The 23819-nt window shown below is 47.0% G+C and overlaps 1 protein-coding gene across 4 annotated transcripts in view; it reads left to right on the top strand.

Annotated features, from left to right (window-relative positions):
* The window catches only part of MBTPS1 (membrane bound transcription factor peptidase, site 1), a 65509-nt gene extending 49580 nt beyond the window's left edge, over positions 1-15929 (top strand). For 2 of the 4 annotated variants that reach the window (XM_080643680.1, XM_080643679.1), the window contains 8 exons: positions 372-528; positions 1263-1387; positions 2296-2373; positions 5892-6032; positions 8477-8608; positions 10056-10182; positions 13213-13343; positions 14720-15929. In XM_080643680.1, the coding sequence (XP_080499806.1) occupies positions 372-528; positions 1263-1387; positions 2296-2373; positions 5892-6032; positions 8477-8608; positions 10056-10182; positions 13213-13343; positions 14720-14916 (1088 nt within the window). In that variant the 3' untranslated portion in view covers positions 14917-15929. Of the gene's footprint in view, positions 1-371; positions 529-1262; positions 1388-2295; positions 2374-5891; positions 6033-8476; positions 8609-9272; positions 9519-10055; positions 10183-13212; positions 13344-14719 lie in introns of all 4 variants that reach the window. The other 2 variants (XR_013959159.1, XM_080643681.1) reach the window with 2 other exon arrangements.
* The last annotated feature ends 7890 nt before the right edge of the window (positions 15930-23819 follow it).

Here is a 23819-nt window from a genome sequence, read left to right as displayed (position 1 = left end):
CCTAATTAGTGGTGATGGTGGTCACGTTCAGCTAAAATGCGATACAGTCAGAATGTACTTTTATTATTTTATTTATTTTTTAATTAAAAGAAGCTCTAGCACTGTATTTGGCTTCTTCTGCAGTAAGGGAAATATCTTTGTGTTGGACATCACAGATGAAACAGATGCCACTGCTAGATGGTGTCTGTGTACTGCAGGGCCCCGATCCTTTCTTTTTCACCCTCTTCTAAAGTGGATCGGGGGCTACAAACTAAAATGTTAGAAGCTAGTAACTTGCGGCATGGATGCCAGTAAACTACTGTGTTTCTGAAACAGTGACATCCTGTTGTCCAGAGGTGAAATTTCTCAGAGCTTGGCATTTTGTTCCTCAGGAACTTTGCTCATGGTGGACAGTGAAGAGGAGTACTTCCCCGAGGAGGTTGCCAAACTGCGGCGGGACGTAGACAATGGCCTTTCGATCATTGTCTTCAGTGATTGGTACAACACGTCTGTTATGAGAAAAGTCAAGTTTTATGATGAAAACACGAGGTACTGATATGAGTTGGTATTTGGATAAGAAATTTCACTTTTGGGGAATTAAGTTCTACCTAGCAAATACTTCAAGTGCCTTTTGGCCCATTGGTGGTCTTTTCAGATGTCAGATGCAGGTTCAGACACTTGGTTACAAGAAAGCTTTCTCTTCACATAGTAGCAATGTTCCTGAAAGCTGCTTGTAAAGTCAGTAAAATGCTCATTGATTCCAGGTACTAATTTAAAGGCTTCATCATTCCTTGTTGATCATAGATACTTGAGCTTTATATTTCTGTTTAGTTCTTTTCCATTCTTCTGTTGCTCTGTTACTGAATCTGTACGAATTTAAATTCACCTAAGCACCTGTTATTTAAAAAAACATAGTAAATTAGTTATTAATCAAAGATTTCCAAAGTATTATGAATATGTCACTCCTGTAATAAAGTTTGAATTTTTTCTTCTGTGATGAACTTTATAAGCTTGTCATCTCTTTTTTTCACAGACCCCTCGAGGTCTGGTCTTTATATGCAGTGCCTGTATGTCATGTGGACTGCATTTTATGAAATAAATTTCCTCTGCACACTGGCTGAAGCATTTATGTTATAGTATTGCTCACACACAGGCATAGTTTCAGCTGCAACCTTAGTGTGGCTGGGCTGGATCTGGCAAGTTCAGTTTTGTTGTGAGAAGAGTAAGTGTATCCACAGTGTTTCAGTTCCTTCCTTCTTGGCGCCTCCTTGTCACTTTCACAGGCAGTGGTGGATGCCAGACACTGGGGGAGCCAATATCCCAGCTCTGAATGAACTTCTGTCTGTCTGGAATATGGGGTTCAGCGATGGCCTGTACGAAGGGGATTTTACCCTGGCGAGCCATGACAGTAAGGTTCTGTGTTTGTGTTTTCATAGGGCACATTATTCTAGGAGAGCCTATGTTTCAGAGAGAGGTGGTGTGGTTCCTGAAGCAGGGAGGCTCTGTGGAGAGAATGCTTCAGTGTCTTCCCAGAGGACATCTGGAGAGCAGAGTGCTAGCTACTCTAGTTCTGCCCAGATGTACAAAATGAAATATTTTATGCAAGCATCTCTAGTTTTAGTGCCACCTGTAAGGTGCTCTATATCCTGTATTTTCCCAAATAGGGAATACCTCATAGGTTCCTGATTATTTATACAATTCTGTTTATGACATAACTTTGCAAATCTCATGTAAGACGTTTCCCCATAGATTAATTTTGGGAGCTAGTTTCTAGAACATTATCTTTTTATAAAAAAAAAAAAAGTTATTTATTTCAGAGAGAGGAAGGGAGAAGGAAAGATAGAAACATCAATGCTGAGAAGAGAATCATTGATCGGCTGCCTCCTGCATGCACCCCACTGGGGATCAAGCCCGCACCTTAGGCATATGCCCTGACCAGGAATCAAACCTTGACCTCCTGGTTCATGGGGTCATGTTCAACCACTGAGCACACCAGCTGGGCTAGAACAATATGTTGAGCACTATGGTTACTGATTCTGCTCATCCTGTCTTAGTTGTTTCAAGTCTATGACAACTCTGACTTCTGAAATCTATTCAGAAACTTTATATTAATAGTATTTTTTTTTCAGTTCAATTTTAAGTTCATTCCTTTTAGTTTAAGTATCACCAGGCAATAATAGCAGTTCTTCTCCTAAGATTAAAAACAAGTTTAGAAAACATATAATGTCTAAAGAATGCATTTTAGGTAAATGAATAGCTGTTAATAAAATGTTCCATGTTTCTATGTTCTCATAACTTTGAACAACTGTTTTCTAGTGTATTATGCATCAGGGTGCAGCATCGCTAAATTTCCAGAAGATGGCATAGTGATAACACACACTTTTAAAGACCAAGGTAAGGAATGCTGTTCACATGCTCTTTGGTTTCCTTCTTTCTCTTTTTATTTTAATTAACAGTTTTATTGCATATAACTTACCCTTTTAAAGTGTGCAATTCAGTGATTTTTAGTGTAGTCACACAGTTGTGCATTCATCACCACTATCTACTTCCAGAATATTTTCATTACCCTCAAAAGAAATCCCCATACCCATTAGCAGTTTTGTTTTGTTTTTATAATTTATTATTTTATGTGGTACCTATTTTAAGCAAGACTTCTGGGTAGAGGCTCTGGGAGATGCAAAGATATGATAAGATAGCCTCTGGCTGATAATTTGAATATATGTGTATACTGACCACTACAAAATAAATTGAATTTCCCATAGGAGAGGGGCTGTTGAATATTTGTAGATATTCTTTAAAACTACTTTTAAAGTTGCTTAAAATTTGTGTTACCATTTATAAAGCATTCTGTTTCCATGATTGCCAGATTACTGAAATTTAGAAAAATGTTGACCATGTTTTGATGTTTTTAACTGTATGAAGGTAAAGAATATTAATTACAGGGTCTTCTCTTACAATTCCCTTAAGAATCTGAAGAGAAAAAAGTCTTCCTTTTCAGTTTTCTTTCTTTCTTTTATTTTTTCCTGAACCCAGAAAAAGATAATGCTCATGTATATTATTAGCTATACTGTGCCAGGCCCCATTTTACGTGCTTTTTGTGTTTTATTTTTTTGCAACAACTCATATGCACTATCATTATAACTCCCTTTTCAGGCAAGAACAGGCAGGGTAAATGCATCTAAGGCCACAGTGAGAGTTAAATGTCAGAGACTCAGGATTTGAACACATTCTGGCTCCTGAGAATACATGATTCACAGTAACTGCCCTCTGAAATAATTCCAGTATTACCATACTAGAACCCCACCCAATTTTCTGAAAGCCAATTGTGACCCATTTATTATTCTCATAGCATCCAGTTTTATGTGCAGAGTGACATATATATCCATGTCCACAAAAGCTGTTAGGTGTCATGTTCACTCTTAATGGAGTTGTGCCAGAACTACCTATTTACTGTTATCTAGAAGTTACTAGAATGATCACAACAGCTCCACAAACTTTAAAACTCCATCCCCTCCTAAGTCTCAGTTAATATTAATAATCTACTTAGGAGGCCGGGGGAAGGTCAATGGGGAAAAAAAGAAGACATATGTACTACTATTTGTAATATTTTAAACAATAAATAAATAAGTAAATAAATAAAATGGGAAAAAGTGCTTTTGCTATAGGTAATCCACAATTAAAGCAAAGCAAATAGATATATTAACAAAAAAACAATAATCTACTTATTATGATACCAGTGTTTCTGATCTGTTCCCCTCCAAGACCTAGGAATTACAATTTTACGTGCCTCAGCATAAAACAGCTCTGGCCACCGACACAAACATCAAGCAAGGATGAACTAAGGACTGTACGTCTGCTTTGCCCCTGATTGATATAAGAGCAACACCACCAATCAGGTGTCTCCTTGCCCATTGCCAGGGGAGTTCAACTTCGTTTCTTTAATTGTAGCGAGGCATCACCGAAGAAGGCAAATGATACAGTTCCCCTCACTTTAGTATCTGAGACACTGTGTTAGTGCCCTGAGCATACCAGGGGAGCAGAGAGGAGCCAGGGCAACCTGGACTGCCTTGACCTTCCCAAAGGCAGGAAGCCATCTACTTGCCCTGGTGTCCGGCAGTCTTCCTGCAGCCCCGCACTCCAGTCTCTCTCACCTCGGCCAAGAGTTTGAGACTATTCTGTGCCCAACAGGACAGGCTTATGGAAATTTACAGGAAGGATTCATTTTCTCATGCAAGTTGATATTTTTTTAAATTCCAGAATGGAAAGCCCCTTCATGTAAAGTTGGCCATTTTCTATAATTGGAAGTTAGAAACAGTTTCATTAGTTGAAAATGATGAGAAGGCAGGAAGTATTTCTCACTCATCTTATTTGCAACTGCAAGATAAAATTTATTTTTGTATTACCTGGAAGGGCTTTTTCCCTTCATCCAGGCAAGATCAATCAATAAGTCTGTGTTCATAGGGTTATATTTTAACTTTAAGCACATAAATAATCATGTCTCCCAGTCACTTGGCACAGTTTACCATGGGTTAGTGATTCTTTCTGAAATCAGCTTCTCACAGGGCAGTGTCATTTCTGGTAGGGGTGAAACAGGGATGACAGCAGTGGTCTTGTGGCCGGCTGCTAGTGTCTTGTTTTGTTGGGAGAGCAATCAAAAGTAGATTTAAAGGTACGTACTTCATTTTGGGGTTCTGGTGGCCTGAAAATTAAAAATTGCCTTGAAATCCTTTTTAAGGGGATTTTTATCTTCACACAGGCTTTAAGTTGAATAATCTTTTGGACACAGAAGGAATTTGAAAATCTGGGTTATGCTGGATCACAAAGGATCTTATTGTGAAAAACAAAACTGTGTGAAACCCGGAGGCCACACAGTATACACCACCCCCCCCCCCCCACCGCCACCGCCCCGTCTCATCTGTTGTACTGTGCTGTCTCCCTCTCCACCAAGAACACCTTGCTGTCTCCCACTCAGTTCCTAGTGGAATTACACACAGAGAGCAGGAAATACTGCGCTTTTGTAGCCACAGACATTTTAGATGTTACCAACGTGGTAAATACTGTCTTTTGATGAAGATGTGCGTCATCTAGTGCCAGGGAACATGTTTGCTTCAGGGCTAGAGACTCCTAGATTATGCGATGATGTCACTGGCAGTTGCTGCCTGTGGCATTTTATGCATTTTTGACTTTTTGATTCATTAAACATTGTAAATTGTGCCATCTGTTTGGGCAGAGATAAGAAGGCTCTGCTCTGGAACATTTGTATTTATGGATTAATATAACAAATATCTTAAATCTAAATTTAAAATATTGTGGGCATATATTTTTTAATTAGTTATGTTTGTCCTAGCTTTCAGTAGTAAGACATGAAACTGGACATCAGTATCTGACAATGTCTGTAGATGTATCTATAACTGCCTGGCCAGCTGCCCCAAGTGGATGTGGTCCAAGTACATAAGCCTTTCAGCAGGATAAGACAGGACAAAAGTTTGTGCTTTTAATAAAAAAAGGAAAAGTGAAACCTTTAAAATTAGAAATACTATTACCACCATTTCAAGTGAAAATGAAAGAGGATGGATATAGATATATAGGGTGTCCCCAAAAATGTATACACACTTTGAATAATTATTAATTCCAATGTTTCTTTTCAGATTTAACTCATTGGAATTAATAATTATTCAAAATGTGTATACATTTTTGGGAACATCCTGCATATATACACATATAAGTGAAATTTGCTAAAACCCAAATTAGTGGCACTTGAGGCCTTGTTTTTCTATGCTGAAAGTTTGCACTGCTGTGATGGAAGAGTGGGTTTTGCTGTGATTTCTTTGTCACATGTCAAGTTAAGTGGCAACTGGAAAATAATTTATTCCTCAATAAATTTTTTCATTGCTGTTTTTGTTGTGTTTCAGGATTGGAGGTTTTAAAGCAGGAAACAGCAGTTGTTGAAAATGTCCCCATTTTGGGGCTTTATCAGATTCCAGTTGAGGGCGGAGGCCGGATTGTCTTGTACGGAGATTCCAATTGCTTAGATGACAGTCACCGACAGAAGGGTGAGAATTGGTGGTGTGGCTGAAAAGTAGATTGTGCTTCATGACTTTGATATTCAAATCCTTTCTCCTCCTTGTCCCTGGAAAAGCATGGATGAGATGCTGCTAAATTAACAGAAACCTGCTCATGAGAGGTGTAGTTAGGGAAGTTCCTGCTGCTTTGATTGCTTGGACTATTTTAATCCTATATAATAAAGAGGTAATATGCAAATTGACCATCATGCCCTCACACAAGATGGCTGCCACAAAATGGCTGGCAGGGGAGGGCAGTTAGGGGTGACCAGGCCAGCAGGGGAGGGCAGTTGGGGGCAACCGGGCCTGCAGAGGAGAGAGGGCAGTTAGGGGCAACCAGGCCAGCAGGGGAGGGCAGTTGGGGGCAACGGGCCTGCAGGGGAGGGCAGTTGAGGGGGACTAGGCCTGCAGGGGACAGCAGTTGGGGGCAACCAGGCCCACAGGGGAGGGCAGTTGGGGGCAATCGGGCCAGCAGGGGAACCATTAGGCGTCGATCAGGCCAGCAGGGGAGTGGTTAGGGTTTGATCAGGCTGGCAGGCAGAAGTGGTTAGGGGCAATCAGGCAGGCAGGCAGGCAGGCAGGCGAGTGGTTGGGAGCCAGCAGTCCCGGATTGTGAGAGGTATGTCCGATTGCCGGTTTAGGCCCGATCCCTAAATCGGCAATTGGACATCCCCCGAGGGGTCCCAGATTGGAGAGGGTGCAGGCCGGGCTGAGGGACAACCCCCCCCCCCCCAAGTGCACGAATTTCATGCACCAGACAGGCCTCTAGTAAGTATATAAGTCTGGGTGCATTTAATAAGCAAAATGACATTCATTTACTGCCTCCACTGCCTTCCCCTCCATGTCCATTGTCCTGAGTCCAGTAGGTGCCAAGACCACTGAATTTCAGTGGAGAGACCCTTTGTTGGCTTACCTGGCCTGCCCTACTGGCTCCCCCTCTGGGGTCTGTACGTTAATGGCACTGCCATGCAGGTGCCCTTCTTGGATTGGACCCACCTCCAAACCAGGTCACCAGTGGGGAGTGTTGGGTTCATTAGCAGGAATGTGGTTTGAGGGCAGAGAGGCAGGGAGTAATCCTTAGTAACCCTCCTCTTTTTTAGCATCTCTCTATGCATCCTCCAAATTTTGGGGTTTCGAGCTTGAACACGGTTTATTTTTCTCTTTTTGTAAAGGAGGAAGTGAAATGGTGAAAATGTTATATCTTTTTGCCTGGTGGGATGATGACAAAACCGAGATTAAAACCTAATCTTCTAACTGGAGAACTGGGCGGAGGGGAGGGTGAGGAGTTACACTGTCACACTGGCGAACAGTGAACAGGCTTAGCCGTTAAGAATGAGGCCACGAGGGCATGAATTGGGAGTTGTATGGTGCACTTCTCCTCTGACTTAAAATTGAAGTTGACTAAATTCTTAGCATTTTATATAAATCCTTAGTATCAGATTGGTCTTGTTAAAAATAAAAAATGAAGATTAGAGTCACAGTTAAAAGAAGATTAATGTTTTATTTCCACAGAGATCTTTTTTAAGACCTGAAGTCTCCTGGTATGACTCTATTAAAATTTTCAATGCCTGGGAGAACTGTCCTGGTCTTTAAACTTCAGAAGGGAGTGTAGAGGACCCTCAGGGCTTTGAGCACTCCACCAGAGGTGCTCTCAGTGGGAGAAGTGCTTCCTGGGTGGGTCATCTTGTGAGTCTTGTCTGGTCAAGCTGGTGTTGATGGGATTTGGAGTGGCCACTGTGGGGAGTACAGTGCTGAAGTGGTGATCCCAGGAGTAGAGACAGCAGTGTCTCAGTCTCCAGATAGACAGGGGCCATCCACATGGCTCTGATGGGAGTGTTGGTCACAGCCCAGCACCTAGACTCCCTGTGGTGTCTCCCAGAATCACTGAGCATTTTCTGATCTTAAACTTGGTGGTTTGGGCCCACTGACTCATAGTGCAGTCTCTAAAGCCACGTCCCTGTGGAGTGCACAGGTGGTCCTGGCTCTGCCCTCACAATCAGGGTCCTTCCCCCAGGACAGCCTCAGGCAGCACCCTACTCTCCTCTCTTCTTGCCTGGAGCCTGGACTGTGGGTGGTTCTTCTCTCAGTGGGTGTCATGTGGTCTCGCCATCCCTGAATGAGCTGTGTTCTGTCCTCGTTGTGAGGGCCCAAAGCCCAGTGGTGCTCTAACAGTTTGTCCAGCCAGTGCCTGTTGTTGCTGCCCTGCCCGAGCCCTGGGGCAGGGCGTGAAGCCCACGCCAGGTCGTGTTTTTTGCTGTCCTCTGTGGCTGGCGCTGACTGTGGACAATGCACGTTTCTCAAGTATAAGGCTTATTCTGATCTAATCTTCTCCCATCTCATTCCCCACCCCCTCATTTTGGGGACTTTTATTTTCCTGTAGAAATTCCTTTTTAAAAAAATCTAATTCCTAAGCAGTATGCTTATTGAACCCACAGACTGCTTTTGGCTTCTGGATGCGCTCCTTCAGTACACGTCGTATGGGGTGACACCTCCCAGCCTCAGTCATTCTGGGAACCGGCAGCGCCCTCCCAGCGGGGCGGGCTCGACCCCTCCAGAGAGGATGGAAGGTGAGTGGGCTGACAGGTGCTCAGTGCGGGGGGATTGGGTGAAGCTTGGCTCAGGCTGTTTCAGGAAATAGTCATGCCTGCCAGAAAATGGAGCCAGTTAGGGGTGCCTCTGGTGGTTTTTCTTAACAACTGTGGACAGAGTAGGGGCCAGTGGCTCTAACCTGCAGACAGGGTCATTCTCCTGTGAACAGAAGGGACATGGACTGAGGCCCTCAGGTGCCATGTGCTTTCCCATGCTCACTCCTGGGTCCTCACAGTGCTCCAAGTTGATGTTTATCATCCCACTCTCACAGACAAAGATCCTGGCTCCACCCCAGGGAGGAACAGCCAACGTTTTTTTGTTTTGTTTTGTTTTTTATTGATTTCAGAGAGGATGGGAGGAAAGAGAGAAACATCAATGATGAGAGAGAATCATTGATTAGCTGCCTCCTACACACCCCACACTGGGGATTGAGCCCACAACCCGGGCATGTGTCCTAACCAGTAATCGAACCGTGACCTCCTGGTTCATAGGTTGACAGTCAACCACTGAGCCACGCCAATCAGGTAATAGCCAGTGTTTTTGAGCTCTCACTAGGTAGCAGGCACCGGGCCTGGGGTGCTTTATAGATTCCCTCACTGGGTCCTCTCAGAACCCTGTGAAAATAGATAGTATTCTTTCCAGTTCACCAATGAAGAAACAGGAGCTGAGGGAATTCAAGTAACTGCTCGAGGCCACCAGTGGTTATGCAGTGGAGCCTGAAGAGAAGGTTCCGTGGGACCTGCGGCCTCGCCCGCGTGGTGTACAGCAGGCAGGGCTGATCTGCGTGCTCTCGTGGCCCGAATGTTGTGATCCTCGCAGCGCTGTCCACAGAAGTGCAGTGTGAGCCACAGGCGTAATTCTGAATTTCCCAGGGGCCACATTAAAAAGGTAAAAGGAAACAGGTGAAACTCACTTTAATAAAATACTTTAGCCTAGTACACCACAGTATTATTTAAATATGTGACACCCCATTTCGGTTGCTCAATAGCCATATATGGCCAGTGGCTACAGTATTGGACAGCACAGATAAAAGTAGTTTGAACTTTGAAGATACAGATTTTTTTGGCCTGAAAATTAAATACTTCAAAAGAGAAAGAGTTTTCTATGAAGAGTATCTGTTGGTTAGATTCCTCAAGTATAGCCTGGTACATGTAATTACAGTTAGTGAAGGTTGCTCAGCCACTGCAGGCGTACCGCGTGACCACTTTAAAGCGAATGGCTGTTCTGTTTACTCACCTTCAGCAAAGCACACATCACCGGGTGGCCCCAGTCAGGTCTTATTTCTGAAGCACCTGGAAGACAGGTTAACAGAGCACACAGTGGGCACGTTGGCAGGAAAGCAGACAGATAAGTAATGAAGCTTCATTTTTCCCCTGGCATTTTCATAACATCGATCGGTTCCTGCTGTCCTTTGACGCCACCTAGGGAACCACCTGCACCGGTATTCCAAGGTCCTGGAGGCCCGTTTGGGAGGCCCGGAGCCTCGTGCTCTGCCCGCCTGCCCACACCTGTCGTGGGCCAAGCCACAGCCTTTAAATGAGACAGCTCCCAGGTTAGTGTCTTCTTGTGCTTTTCCACCCCTTCTGCAGGATTTGTGATTCATTACCTTTATTAAAATAAGAGAATGGAATTTTACTGGCATTTTTGTCAAATCTTCTAGCTTGTTGCTTTGTGGTAGTTATTTAAATTAGTGACCTTTAGAATTGTGCTCTCTGGTGGTATTCTGCATAAAGAAGTACTTTGGGTAATTAGCATTTCCTTAGGTTTGGTCGATTCTTGCTCTAAAAGCTGTGATCCGATAGTGATTTAACTTGAACAGAAGCTCTGGGTCTGGGGTTCAGGGGTTGAGTCCTCCCTATTTGCAATGTTGATTCTGAAATACAGACGCGTCCTTTCTTTTGTCATGCCCAAGGGACTGGGACTGCTTATGGTAGATCCGGTCCTTGGTTGTAGCTTGGCTGAATGTGCATCTGTGCCGTTCTCCCTGTGCCTGGTAAAGTGACCTCCTACCACAACAGGGTCATTGTGGGTACACTTCTGTGTGTGGTGCACATTGATCTGCCTGCTTCTCTATCTTACTGTCGAACTTGACCTTGCGTCATTTCTTTTTGGAAGCCAGTTTGAGTTATCCATGGACAGTATCTTGCTCTGTCAACGAGAATGGGGCTTTTCCTGACTGAGGATCCTGGCATAGTGAAACAGGGGCCCATGTCCCGGGCATAGAACATGGGGTAGTCCTCCCCCTCCCTCTCCTTTGAGTGGTGCTGTGAGAAACGGTCTTCCCCTGACAGGCAGCACACCGCACGCACATTGGCGGCTGGAGCTCCCCCACACCCTTCAGGCAGCTTCTCCCTCTAGGGAGGCTTCTGCCTTCTCTCACCCACCAGGCTGCCTACTTTGCTTGGGTCTCGGTGTATACAGATGTCGGTGTGGCCAGGGGGCATGTGGCAGGGGACAGAGGACCACCATCTATGCTTCAAGCTACCAAAAGGAGGAGGCCTGTACAAGGCCTCGGAGCCGCCTCTGCTCTCCTGCTGTCATGAGCAGCAGCACGGTTCAGCACTCACTGACCATATGTCCTTGTTAAGCGTGCTCCATAGAAAACAGTGGGATGATAGCATCATCACCTTGTGTTCCCATCAGCAGTTTTCCTTCTGAAGCTGTAATTACTGGTACTTTTCCATTCTTGTTAGCACCCCGTCATTTAAAATTTTCTGAAAAGATTCCATTTTTACATGTCATCTATTTATAACGCACCATTATCTATCATTCTGACCAGACTTTAATTCCAGCTGTGATCAGCTATTCATACTCATTGGACAGTTGTTGTCAGCTAAAGTTCCCAAAACTCAATTATTCTTCACGATGCTGGTCAGGGCTCTGAGAAACGGATAACAACATCCTTAGTCTCTGCCCATCCATCAACGCCAACCTGGCCCATCAAAGGTGCCAATAATGTGCAGCTCCTAGAATGTGATTTTCACCTTCTCGCTCAGGAATTCCTTCCTCACACACTCACAAGGCTTCACCTTTAGCTCACATTTCAAATCTTGTTGAATATTAATCTCAGTCCTCAGAGACCTAGACCTGCATTGAGTCTCTGAAGAGATTTGGATAATGTCAGACAGCTGCCCAGAGCCCTTGGAAAGGCCCAGTGTCCATCGTCAATGCCGAGTGCCTGTTTCAGGTCCATCTCTGAAACATAAGCTCTTTTTCTCCGTGTCTTTGCTGAGCATAGGGGTTCTTAGAGCAGTGGCATGCGTGTCACACCCACTGGGAGCTCCCTCCATCAGAACACTGTAAAATTCTCAATGGTAGCGTCGTGTACTGTTACCACAGTTGCATAACTATAAAGTGCCATCACCAGATAATTAAATTCCAGAACAGGATATCACCAGTGAGAATTAAAATGCAGCTCCGTATATATTCAGCTACAGAGTCATAAAGCTTAAATGTCATTGATTCTATAATTTAACACTGTCAGTTTAATTTTCAGACTGATTGAGCCTGAAGTGAAAATTTATATCATACAAAATAGAAAGGTTGTAATACTCATTGGCATTTTTCAGGCAGGCACCCAGGTGGAAGTACACGATAGTAGTTTATCTCTTTCCTGTACAGAAACCCTCTCCACAGACCTAGTGTCTGCAGCTTCTGCTGACCTCACCTTGATTGCTGATAGAACTGAACACCTTTGCTTTTACTTGGCCAAAGTAAGGGAATGAATAAGCAGAAAAGTAGGAATTCATAATTCGCGAACATATTTCATTCTGTCCCTCACTTTGGCCAGAACAGTCTTCACATTTTTCTGTTTGCACTCTTTGCTCTTATATCTGGGTGTCCTCCCAAGCTCTCTACTGCTCTTGGCAGCATGTCAGCCTCTCTGTGCTTCAGGTCTAAGTTATATTGGCCTGAACAAGTCCTTCTGATCTCAGAATTAATAGTAGCGCTGCTGTAACGAATCCAGCACATTTCACAGCTCGTGTTTCCTTTCCTCACTGTCCTGGTCCAGGGGCAAGGCAGATGCTCTCCCCATTAGCCTTTCTCAACTCCTGGGTTCCTGTGTCTGCCTTATTCTCCCTCCTGATGATGGTGCCCTTGAAAGGAGAAACAGAGTCTGGCTCCGGCACCAGTGTAGCCACCTTTGCTGCGTTGGTTTGCATTCATCTGAAAATAGCTCTCGCCTTCAGTGTCTCGTGGCAGAGACCTTCAGGTGCCTGTAGTCCTGTCTGTGGCCACGAAGCCCTGGTTTAGCTCCTGCCCGCTACGAGCACCTTTCAGAGGTTAACATGGTGCTTCCTCTCCCAGTGCTCTAAATTTCCCAGGCTGCAGTGTTATAAACCCAGCAGAAACGCTCCCTGCTCAGATATGAAAACCTCATGGGTATGGACTTGATTTTGACATTTCTGTCTCAACCTGGAAGTTGTCTCTACAGCTGTTACACAGTTGCATTGAGGTTGATGTAGATGGACATCATTTCAAATTTCTCTTTAAATCACTTTTTGTTTCTTAGGTATTGGGTAAGCTTCCTAGGGTAGTACAGTTGCTTATTTTTATTTTGTTTTAATCCATTTTCCTAAAGTAATCTTTGGAAACATCAGAAGCTACTCTCCATCGACCTGGACAAAGTGGTATTACCCAACTTTCGATCGAATCGCCCTCAAGTGAGGCCCTTGTCTCCCGGAGAAAGTGGTGCCTGGGACATTCCTGGAGGTCAGTTCTCAGGTGCTTCCTTACTGTGCTAAGTCACATTGCAGTTGTCCAAAGGCTCTCTCTCCAGGCGGTGGGGTGGATGGCTCCCGTCTTTGCCTTCTTGAAAGCTATGGTGGTACAAATCAATAAGGCCATAAGCAGGCCTAAGAAAGTAGCACACTATCCTCTCTCTCAGAAAACTCTTCATGGATTTTCAGATTTGAATTTCTTTTATGATAGTTCAGTATTACACTTGAAATTTTTCCAACAGAGTAACTTGCAGATTCTTATTTAGGTTCTACAAACAAAATATACTGCAGGGGATGCCTGTCATCAGCTGGTTTTTTTGTCCAAGCCAGCGGCTATATCCACCCTGGGCCCTGAGCCCTCAGCCCAGAGGTCTCTACCAACTCTCTGCCCTACTCCACGTGGGTCAGACCTCACTGGGTCTGATCTGATTTTGTCCCTTCACCCTAAGTGACATCCAGTGTACCCACTCCAGATAATGGCTTTGGCCTGACTGGTCTGTCTGGAACAGGTTCTCCCTTACCTGGGACAGTTGGTACCAAGTCACTTCCGCAGTGAGCAGGCGGCGCTCTCGCTCTGGAAACGCCTGTGCTCCTCCAAGGGTTTACATCTCCCACGTGGGGTTTCTTCTGGTTCCAGGAATTGGCCAGAAATTCAGGGGATCCGAAAGGGGCACCACAGCCCATTCAGTTCAACTCTGGGAGCTTTGTGGGTGATGCCAAGCCTCGGAGGGCCTTGCCTGCAGGTCCTGGGATGCACTGAAGACTGTCATTTTGAACCCCAGCATTCCTGAGTTACAGAGTCATTCTAACTATAAAGCGAGGGTTCTCCAGTGGCCACTCTTAGTTTCTGACCACGTGTCCCAACTATGCAAGGCTTTCCCAGGAGGCTGGGGCACACACAGCCAGCCATCTTTAACTTCCTGCCTGGCCTCCTCTCTCTTCCTTCCACTCAGCTAGGAAGGAAGCACCCTCTCTCCTCCCCAGCATCCATACTTATCCATCTTCCATTGTTTTTGAACAAAAAGCAGCTCTGGGCAGCCCTATTATAGAGTGTCTGTGACAGGAGAAAGGACAGTTCTGGTCTCTGTCTGAGGTGAGCACAGACCTCCCTGTACCCCCCTCCCCCATAGGCATGCACACGCACACCCACACCCACACTTAGAAGCTGCCAATCTGAGAACGCACCTGCAGGTTGCTTTGATTCATTCTCTACTAATTCCCTGGGTTACTTTAGCTAAGGTTTAAAAATTATGTTTGCCCTGCAAGCCCAGCTAATGAAATTAGTTAGCATTTTGTTCCTGATGAGCCTGCCTCTCCTGGGAGAAGAGGCTGTGGTGTTACTGATCATTCACCGCTGTCCCCTTACAGGGATCATGCCTGGCCGCTACAATCAGGAGGTGGGCCAGACCATTCCTGTCTTTGCCTTCCTGGGAGCCATGGTGGTCCTGGCCTTCTTTGTGGTACAAATCAACAAGGCCAAAAGCAGGCCGAAGCGGAGGAAACCCAGGGTGAAGCGCCCACAGCTCATGCAGCAGGTTCATCCACCCAAGACCCCTTCTGTGTGACGACGTCAGACTACTGACTGTGAGAGCCAGAGAGAGCCTTTCCTGACAGTCTTGGTGGGCAGGCAGAGCTGGGATATTTCTAGAGGAGCCGCCTGCTTACAGGGCCTTAGTCTTCAGCTGCAAGGGTCCGAGAGGCTGTTCTAAAAAGGCTTCCCCTTGTGATGCATGGAGGCTCGTGTACATCTCAATGTGTCCCAGGGCCAGGGTCCCTCAGGAGGGATTCTGTGGATCAGCCTCAGGTGGACTTCATCCAGCCGCTGCATGCACCAAAGACTTGGAGGACATTAAAGGCGGTCCGGGGTCTCCAGCCCGAGAGGGAGGATATACTGTTAAACAACGACACAACTCTGACCAAGCTAAGATTTGCTCATTACGGCTATTTTCTATATTTATTGTTGGGGAAAAGTCACTTTAAAGACTTGTGCTATTTGGAAGCAAAGCTATTTTTTTTTTGTCAACGGAATGCAGTTTTTTACTATTCCATCATGAGGAATAACACAGATTCCGTGATCTCCTTTTTGATGAAAGGACAGACTGAGATTTGAAGGCAATTGCACAGATCTGTGAAACATAGACCTTCGCTTTATTTTTATAAGTCTCAACTGCCATCATGTTTTGTAATTTGGGGTCTTGATTTCACCATTGTCGGTGAAGAAAATTTTCAATAAATATGCATTACCTGTATGAAGCTAAAAGGGATTGTGTCACAGGCTCTGTTTTCTCCTGTCCCATTTCTCTTGGGTGATTAGCCTGTTAATTTTTGTTGAATGTAATTCACGTACTATAAAAATCTCCTCTTTAAAGTGTACATACAATTCGGTAGTTTTTAGTATATTCACAAGGTCATGCACCCATCACCCCCATAATTCTAGAACATTTTCATCACTCCCAAAAGAAACCCTGTTAGCAGTCAACCTCTATTCCCTCCCCCAAAGCCTATGGCAACCACCAATTTGCTGTCTATGGACTTGCCTATTCTGAACATTGCATATAAATGGAACCATACAACATACAGCTTTTGTGACTGGCTTCTTTCACTTAGCATGTTTTTAAGACTCATGAGAGCAAGTCAATACTTTGTTCCTTTTTATGGTGGAATAATACTCCATTGAATGGATAGACCTTGTTTTGTTTATCCATTTCTCAGTTGATGGACATTTGAGTTTTTCCACTTTTTGGCTATTGTGAGTAACGCTTTCTCTGAGCATTTGTGTACAAGTTTTTGTGTGGACATAGGTTTTCATTTTTGTTAGGTAGATACCTAGGAGTAAAATCATATAGCTCCTGTGTCTGTGTTTCTGAGGAATTGCCGAACTCTTTGTTTCCAAAGTGGCTGCCTCTTTTTACATTTTTACCAGTGTGGATGAAGATTCCAGTTTCTCCACATCCTCACCAACACTTGTTACTGTCCATCTTTTTTAATTCTAGCCATCTTAGTGGTGTGAAGTGGTATCTCATTGTGGTTTTGATTGGCATTTTTCTAAAGACTAATGATGTTGAGCAACTTTTCATGTGCTTCCTGGCCATTTGTATATCTTCTTTGGAGAAATGTGTATTCAGAGCGTTTACCCATTCTTTTATTGGGCTGCTCTTTTATTAGTGACTTGTAAGAGTTCTTTATATTTTCTAGATACAAATCTCTTACCAAAGACACATGACTGCAAGTCTTTTCTCTCATTCTGTCTGTTTTGTTTACGTTCCTGATGGTATCATTTGAGGCATAAAATTTTTTTCATTTTGATGAAGTCCATTTTATCTACTAGGTGGCATTTCTAAGAAACCAGTCTAAGGCAACCTCTTTTTAACCCCTGCCTGACCAGTCTTTATGTCGACTGGCTGAACATCAGCCTTCATATCACAGGTGAGGATGGACTGACTGGAAAGGAGGTGGTAGAGGCCATGTGGGATCAAGGTGCTGATGAAGTTCTGGGGAGAAAAAGGCCCAGGGATGAGGGAGCAACTATTAAGGCTCAGCTCCTGTAATGGGTTCTCCTCAGCAGGTCATGTTGGTGACCTTGCACTTTTAAGTGCACTCTGTGGCTGCTATTGGTTTGAGGCTTTGGAGAAATTGCTGAGGGCCCACAAAGCTTTTCCATTCCAAACACCCCTGAGAACTACAGCGTGCTGCCCTTAGAGATGGGCTGTGGATCTGAGTGTCGCTCCCATGTATCAAAACTAGGGCTTGCACACTATTTGCTATGGAGCCTTCTGGTCCCCCTGCTTACCCTCCTCAGCCAGGGTCATGGCCCATCCTTGTCCCACAGGGGAATGAGGACATGGCCCCAGAGTAAAACAGCAGGTTGCAGGGTTGGTACAGGCTGGAGCGCCCAGGCCCTGTCTCAGGGACAGCACATCTTAAGTTTTCTAGAGAAGCCTGAAATCTGTGAAACCTCCCGTTTTAATGTTGGCAAATGATTGAATTAGAGAAAGTTTTGTGTAAAGTAGGCAAAGCTTCTCCATCTCTGTCGTACAGTTATCCAAACACAGTAGCGGGGTGACTGTGGAATGAAGTTCTAGTCCCATGCAGCACTGAGTTCGTAGTCCCTGCTGGCTGTAGCCTCCGGCTCACCAGTCCCTCTCGAACTTGGATGCCTCACCTCCAAATGATGGTGCTTGGACCCGGGGTGTCCCCTGTTCCTGCCCGAGGTGTATGTCTACATGTGTCACTTGCCTTCGGGACTGGCTCTCCTGCCTCCCCGCTTCCCTGAGCCGAGGCTGCTCACTGCTCTACTCGCTCACTGCAGAGACGGGTCCTGCTCTTTAGATGAGGTGGCCCTGCCAACCCCAGGAGCAAGCACACTCATGGCGTATTTGTCCCGGTGCACATTTGTAGGGTCATGTAGTTGGGACAGGAGAAGACAGATAAGGACAAGCACAGACACCCAGACAGTAAGGCTAAGTCAAGAACAGAAGGGTGTTGTTAAGATAGCAAGATTTTTAGGGACCTGTGGTTACTGCAGCTCCAAGAAGAGAACCTGCATGAGGGATAATCTAACAGGGTGAAGTTCAGTAGCAATGCGTAAAGGCTGGTTGGTCTTTGAATAAAGAGCAGCTCTGTGCAGTGTCGAAGCCCTGGGGCAGAGAAAAGGTGCCTGGAACGGGCAGCAGTGTGATGTGCCTGCCAAAGAGGCTGTGTTAATAGAGGAGTAACAGAAACGAAGGCGGCTCCTTCCCTGTCTGGTACTGTTAGGAGCTGGGAGCCAGACTCACTGCTACGTGTAGTATGTGCACTAATTTCACCTGTGCGCCAACATGGGCGAGTAGGCATCACTGGCCCCATTCACAGAGGAAGCGGCAGCTGGGCTCAGTACCTTCCAGAATCCACAGTGAGCAGTGAAGGCAGGATTGGCACAAAGCCTGAGTGCTCACCTCTGTCCCTCCTGCTGGCATCTGCATGACGTCCGTGTCTGCCTCATTTTAGGGACAGTGACACATTGGGAGGATGGCTGGACAGGGGGTCTTGGGACAGAGTAGAGTCATGGGAGCGCTGTCCAAGGAGAAAGGCCTTGTCAGGTGGTTGCCATGGGGTACCTGGCCCACCTGGGAGGAGTGTTCTAGAGAGGATGTTACCGTGCAGGGCATAGGTGTTGAACTGCAGCTGTGGCCCTGGGTCCAGTTCCAGCCTGGCCACTTCCTGCTCGTGGGCCTTCACTGATCAGGCCCTGTGCCATCCTACAGTCACATGCTGGCACGCCAGCACTCAGTTATGTCAGCCCCTGTCAATGGTAGATCTTGGTGACAGATGTACTTGAAGGCTGTGGGCCTGGGCCAAGCCAAGTCTCTGCTTCAGGGAACCTTTTCTTCTGGCGTGTACTCTCATTGTCCTAGTGAACAAGTATATCTTCAAAAAAAACAAAAAACAAGTGACCAACCCATAGCAATCATAGATAGACCATGGGGGCCCTGGGAACCAAGAGGAGCCGGGTGTGAGGTTGGGCCCCAGGACTCACCACTAAGCTCTCTCTCCCTGGAAAGTTAGGAGGGGCTCTGACTGCAGGAGCTTGAAGGTGCTGCACCACCTCAGCCCCACCCAGTGCCCGGGACATGCAGGTGTGAGACCTTCCCTGTACGTGCACTTGTCCATCTTGTGCTCTTACAGGAACAAGCCCTGTGCTCGAGGAACCTGAGGGAGTGGGAATGGTCCCTGCCATTGGTGAACCTGCCCAGCAACCATTGCACTGTGTCTGCTCACCTGTCAAATGGACCAGTTTAAAAACATTATGCTAAGTACAAGGAGCCAGGCACAAAAGACCACACAGTGTATGAGCTCATCTATGAGGACAGGCATACCTGGTTGCTCAGGGCTGGGGGAGGGGGTGATGAGAATAGCTGCAGGTATGGGTTTCCTCTGGGAGAGATGAAGATTTTTGGAACTGGATAGTGGTGGTGGTTGCACAACATTGCAAATGTACTGAATGTCCATTTTAAAATGGTGAATATTATGTTCTACGGATTTTGCCACCAAGTTTTCCCAGGGAATTCTGTGAACCGGCAAGATGGAAGCCCCGGGCTTGGAGACCTGGAGAGGCTCCCTGGGGGTCAGGACCCAGGTGATGCCCCTGCAGGGGCTCTGTGCCCAGAGCTGGCCCTCCTCCAGGCCTATGACTTTGCCTCTCCAGCCGCTGAAACCTCCATGGAGTGTCCTCAGGATGCAGTGAGCAGGAGGAAGGTCAGTATCGCAACGTTGAAGACACTGCCTTATCCTTCCAGGTGCAAGTACCCTCTTTCACCCAGAGCAGGACTCAGGTCATAGCTCTGGCACCAGCCCCTCTTTATAGGGAGGGGACAGCAGGACTTGGCAAGGCCCATGCCCTGGGCCGTGTCTCACCTGGAGTCTCCAGACTGGGCTCTGCAGAAGAGACCCCTACTGTTGAGTCCCCTGGGTAGGGAGCTCAGGGTGCTGGTGTGTCTGTTTCCAGTTGCTCCTGAGACAGATCACCACAAATTTATGGCATAAAATGACACATGGATTCTCCTACAGTTCTAGAGGTGGGAAGTCCAAAAATTCTCCTTGGGCTAAAATCAGGTGTCAGCAGGGATGCTCCCCCTGCAGGCTCCAAAGGAGACCTGTTTTCCTGCCTTTTCCAGCTTCTGGAGGCTTCCCAAATGCCTTGGCTTGTGACCCCTTTCTTTCTCTTTTTTTAATATATATATATTTTTATTGACTCCAGAGAGGAAGGGAGAGGGAGAGACAGAAACACCAATGATGAGAGAGAATCATTGATCGGCTGCCTCCTGCATGACCCCCACTGGGGATCAAGCCCACAACCCCGGGCATGTACCCTTGACCGGAATCAAACCCAGGACGCCCCAGTCTGCAGGCTGACACTCCATCCACCGAGCCAAACCAGCCAGGGCGACCCCTTTCTTTATTATCACTCCAACCTCTGCTTTTGTCATCACTTCACCTTCTCCTCTCTGACCTCTGACCTCTCCTACATTCCTGTTTTAAGGACCACTTGGATCATCCAGGACACTCGCCCCATCTCAGGATCCTTAACTTGCTCTCATTTACCAAGTCCCGTTTGCCATGCCATTCAGCCGAGGACATCTTCAGGGGCCATTGTTCAGCTGACCACGCTGGGTTTCCCTGTCCCTTAGCTGTCACATGTCTCTCGCAGGAGGACTTGTGTCCCTCCTGGTTAACGGCCACAGATCGAGTTGCCTTTAAAAGTCCATAGTTCCTGTCATCTGAAGACCTTGAGGCTTTACCCCTTTAGCGTCTGGTTTACTCCAACAGCATTTTATTAAGCTGCCTTCAGTGGGCCAGGCCGGACAGAAAGCTGCAGGGAAAAGAGCGGACTGCGAGCTCAGGGACGGGGTCAGACAGGGCCCCTGCCTGCTCAGAACTGCCGTGCTGCACAGCACGTTAGCATGTCCCGGGAGCTTCACAGAAACTCGAAGCCCACCTGCCCAACCAACTTCATCTGCAGCCCTGATGGTGGGTCCGGCATTGGCAGTTAAAGAGGTCTTTGGGCATTCTTGTGTGGCCAGGGGTCAGAACGCTGCTCTCGAGGCTCAGAATCGGGCAGAGGGAAAACACGTAAGTGTCAGAAATGGAATGTGATGTGCCCTTGCTTCAACAACAGCTAATAGGCATGCCTACTTCTGGGTCATGAGCGTTCTCATGGAACCCTCCCATGAGCTTTGCAGGGTAGCAGTGTTACCACCCCGTTTCACAGGTGACCAGCGAGGCCCCGGTCACAGTCAGGGAGTGACGAGGTCACCCTTCAGTCTCAGGCACTCTGGCTCCTGAGACCTGTCTCCAGAACTTTCTATCCACTTCTTGGGAAACAAGCTGAGGTCACTTTCTCCTGGAACTTTCTAACCTGTCTCTGACCCATCGTACTCTGAGGAGTAGGAAAAGAGGGACGGAGAGAACAACCCTTGATGACAGTTGCTCCCCTCAGGGTGACACCGGAGAAGGAAGATGGCTCCTGAGTGTGGGCGGGCGCTGGGCTAAGCCACCACCTGCCTCATCCTAAGGCACCCGTATGCCACCTCACTGCCTTCCTGTGCACGGGAGCACCTGCCGCCCACGCAGATGGGCCCCACAGGGCGCTTCTTTGCTGCTACGAAAAGGTCACCCAGCCCTGGGATGCTGGCAGAGAGATCATATCAAAGCCCTTCAGAATTAAGAGGTTTTCCCATTGAGTGGAATTTCACAGCCCAGTGGCCAATTTCTAAGTCATGCACATTAATGGGCAGCTAATGAGGGACCCAGGCAGGGACAGGGAGGTGCGGGAGCTGAGATTAAGGAGTACAAAGCCACAGCCGCTGCTCTCTCTGCTTTGAGGCAGTTTTGGGAGAGAAAGTAGAAGGTGGGGCTACATTGGAAGGCCTGGGAGAGCCTATACCAGCCTTGCTGCTGCAGGCCTCCACCTGCTGCCACAGCCTCTCCCTCCCTACCATGCCCCACGCCCGCCTCAGACCCTGGTGCAGTAAGAAAGTCCTTTCCCAGGTGCCTTGACCTGGGTCTCCACCCAAGGAACCCCAACCTCAGAACACCTCGGCCTTCCTAGGAGCATTGGCTCATTCCCTGGGCTGAGCCTGCGAACAGGCACTCGCCACTCCCCCCCTCAATGTCTTCCCTCTTGGCACCTCCTCTAAGAAGCTCCTCCCGATTTCCCTCCCTCCTGGAGTCTTGTGGTCCACTCCCTCTCCTCTGAATCCCCAGGGCCTGGCATGCAGTAGGTGCTCAATCAATCAATCCGTGTTTGTCGAATTACTGTCTGACTGAATGGTTGAGAGCACAATCAGACCCCAGATCTGTGGGGTATGGTGTGCTGAATGGTGACCCCTAAAAGTTACGTTCGTGCCCCAGAGCCGTGAATGTGATCTTATTTATTTTTTTAATATATTTGTATTGATTTCAGAGAGGAAGGGAGAGGGGGAGAGAGAGAGAGAAATATCAATGATGAGAGAGAATCATTGATCTGCTGCCTCCTGCACGCCCCCTCCTGGGGATCGAGCCCTCAACCCAGGCATGTGCTCTTAAACAGAATCTAACCCAGGACCCTTCAGTCTGCAGGCTGACACTCTATCCACTGAGCCAAACCAGCTAGGGCTGAATGTGATCTTATTTAGAAAAAGGGTCTTTGCAGGTGTAGTTAAGGATGTCGAGATGAGATCATCCTGGACTATCTGAGGGAGCCTAAATCCAATCACCACTATCCGTATAAGAAAAGGAAAGGGTACAGACACAGGAAGAAGGCCACTTGAAGATAGAGGCAGAGGTTTGAGTGAGCTAAGAAACCTGTGGAACCCCCAGAAGCTGGAGGAGACAGGAAGGTCCCTCCCCTAGAGCCTTTGGAGGGAGCGTGTCCCTGCTGACACCTGGGCTTCAGACTTCTCGCCTCCAGACCAGTGAGAATAATTTGTGACAGCCGACTCAGGAAATTAACCTGTCCGGGAAAGTATGTGATATTCCTTTTGTCTTTTCTGGAGTCTGTGTACTCATCCCACCATCTATTCTCTCACTCACTCACTCACTCACTCACTCTGTCAGCCCTTCCTGTCCAGGGCACTGTCAGGGTCAGGGCATGGTGTGGGAGACAGGATGGCATTGCAGGCTGGGATGACACCCACCCAGGGCTAAAACCCTGTCCTGTCACTTGCCAGTGATGACCTTTTCTTTCATTGATTTTTTACTTTTGTTTTAGAGAGAGGAAGGAAGAGAGAGAGAAACGTCAATCAGTTGGCTCCCATATGCACTCTGACCAGGGATTGGACCCACAACCTTTTGGTGTACAGACGATGCTCCAACCAACCGAGCCACCTGGCCAGGACGCCAGTGATGACGTTTTGAGCCACTGGCTTCCCCTGCCTGAGCCCAGTTCCTGCTCTGTGAGCTGTGCAGCACCCCCTTGGGATTGGGTGAGCACTGGATCACAATGAGCACTGCTCCCCTAGAGTCAGTGTAAACACGGCCAGAGACATGGCCCAGCTCTGAGCTCCTCGGCCAAAATCCTGCTCCCTTCTCACTGGTGCATGCTGGGAGGCCGGCCACACTGCAGGTCAAGCGTTTATTGACCACCTGTTGTGCGGAGCCCGAAAAGGTATGAAGAGAGTGGGCCCCAAGGAAGTGACACAGTTAGAAACTTCATGGAGAAAAAGTGTGGGGCGGATCTGGTGTCCCACAGATAAGGGCTGATTGGGTGAGGCTCTGGCATTGAAGATGTTTTTAACATGAGGCCGCGGTTCTCAAAGTGGGGTCCCCAGCCCAGCAGCATCAACACCATCTGGGAGCTGGTTAGAAAAGGCGATTCTCAGACCCATTGAATCAGAAATGCTAGGGATGGGGCCCCACAATCTGTGTTTTAACACACCCTCACACAGGGTTTTGAGCCTTGGGTACCAGGGATAAACAGTCACATCTGAATTCAAGATCTGACTTCCCTAGG

The sequence above is a fragment of the Plecotus auritus genome, assembly GCF_963455305.1.
Source record: "Plecotus auritus genome assembly, chromosome: 10".
In the NCBI taxonomy this organism is placed as follows: domain Eukaryota; kingdom Metazoa; phylum Chordata; class Mammalia; order Chiroptera; family Vespertilionidae; genus Plecotus; species Plecotus auritus.
The sequence above is the reverse complement of the archived record's forward strand: the minus strand, read 5'-3'. Positions and strand labels throughout refer to the sequence as shown.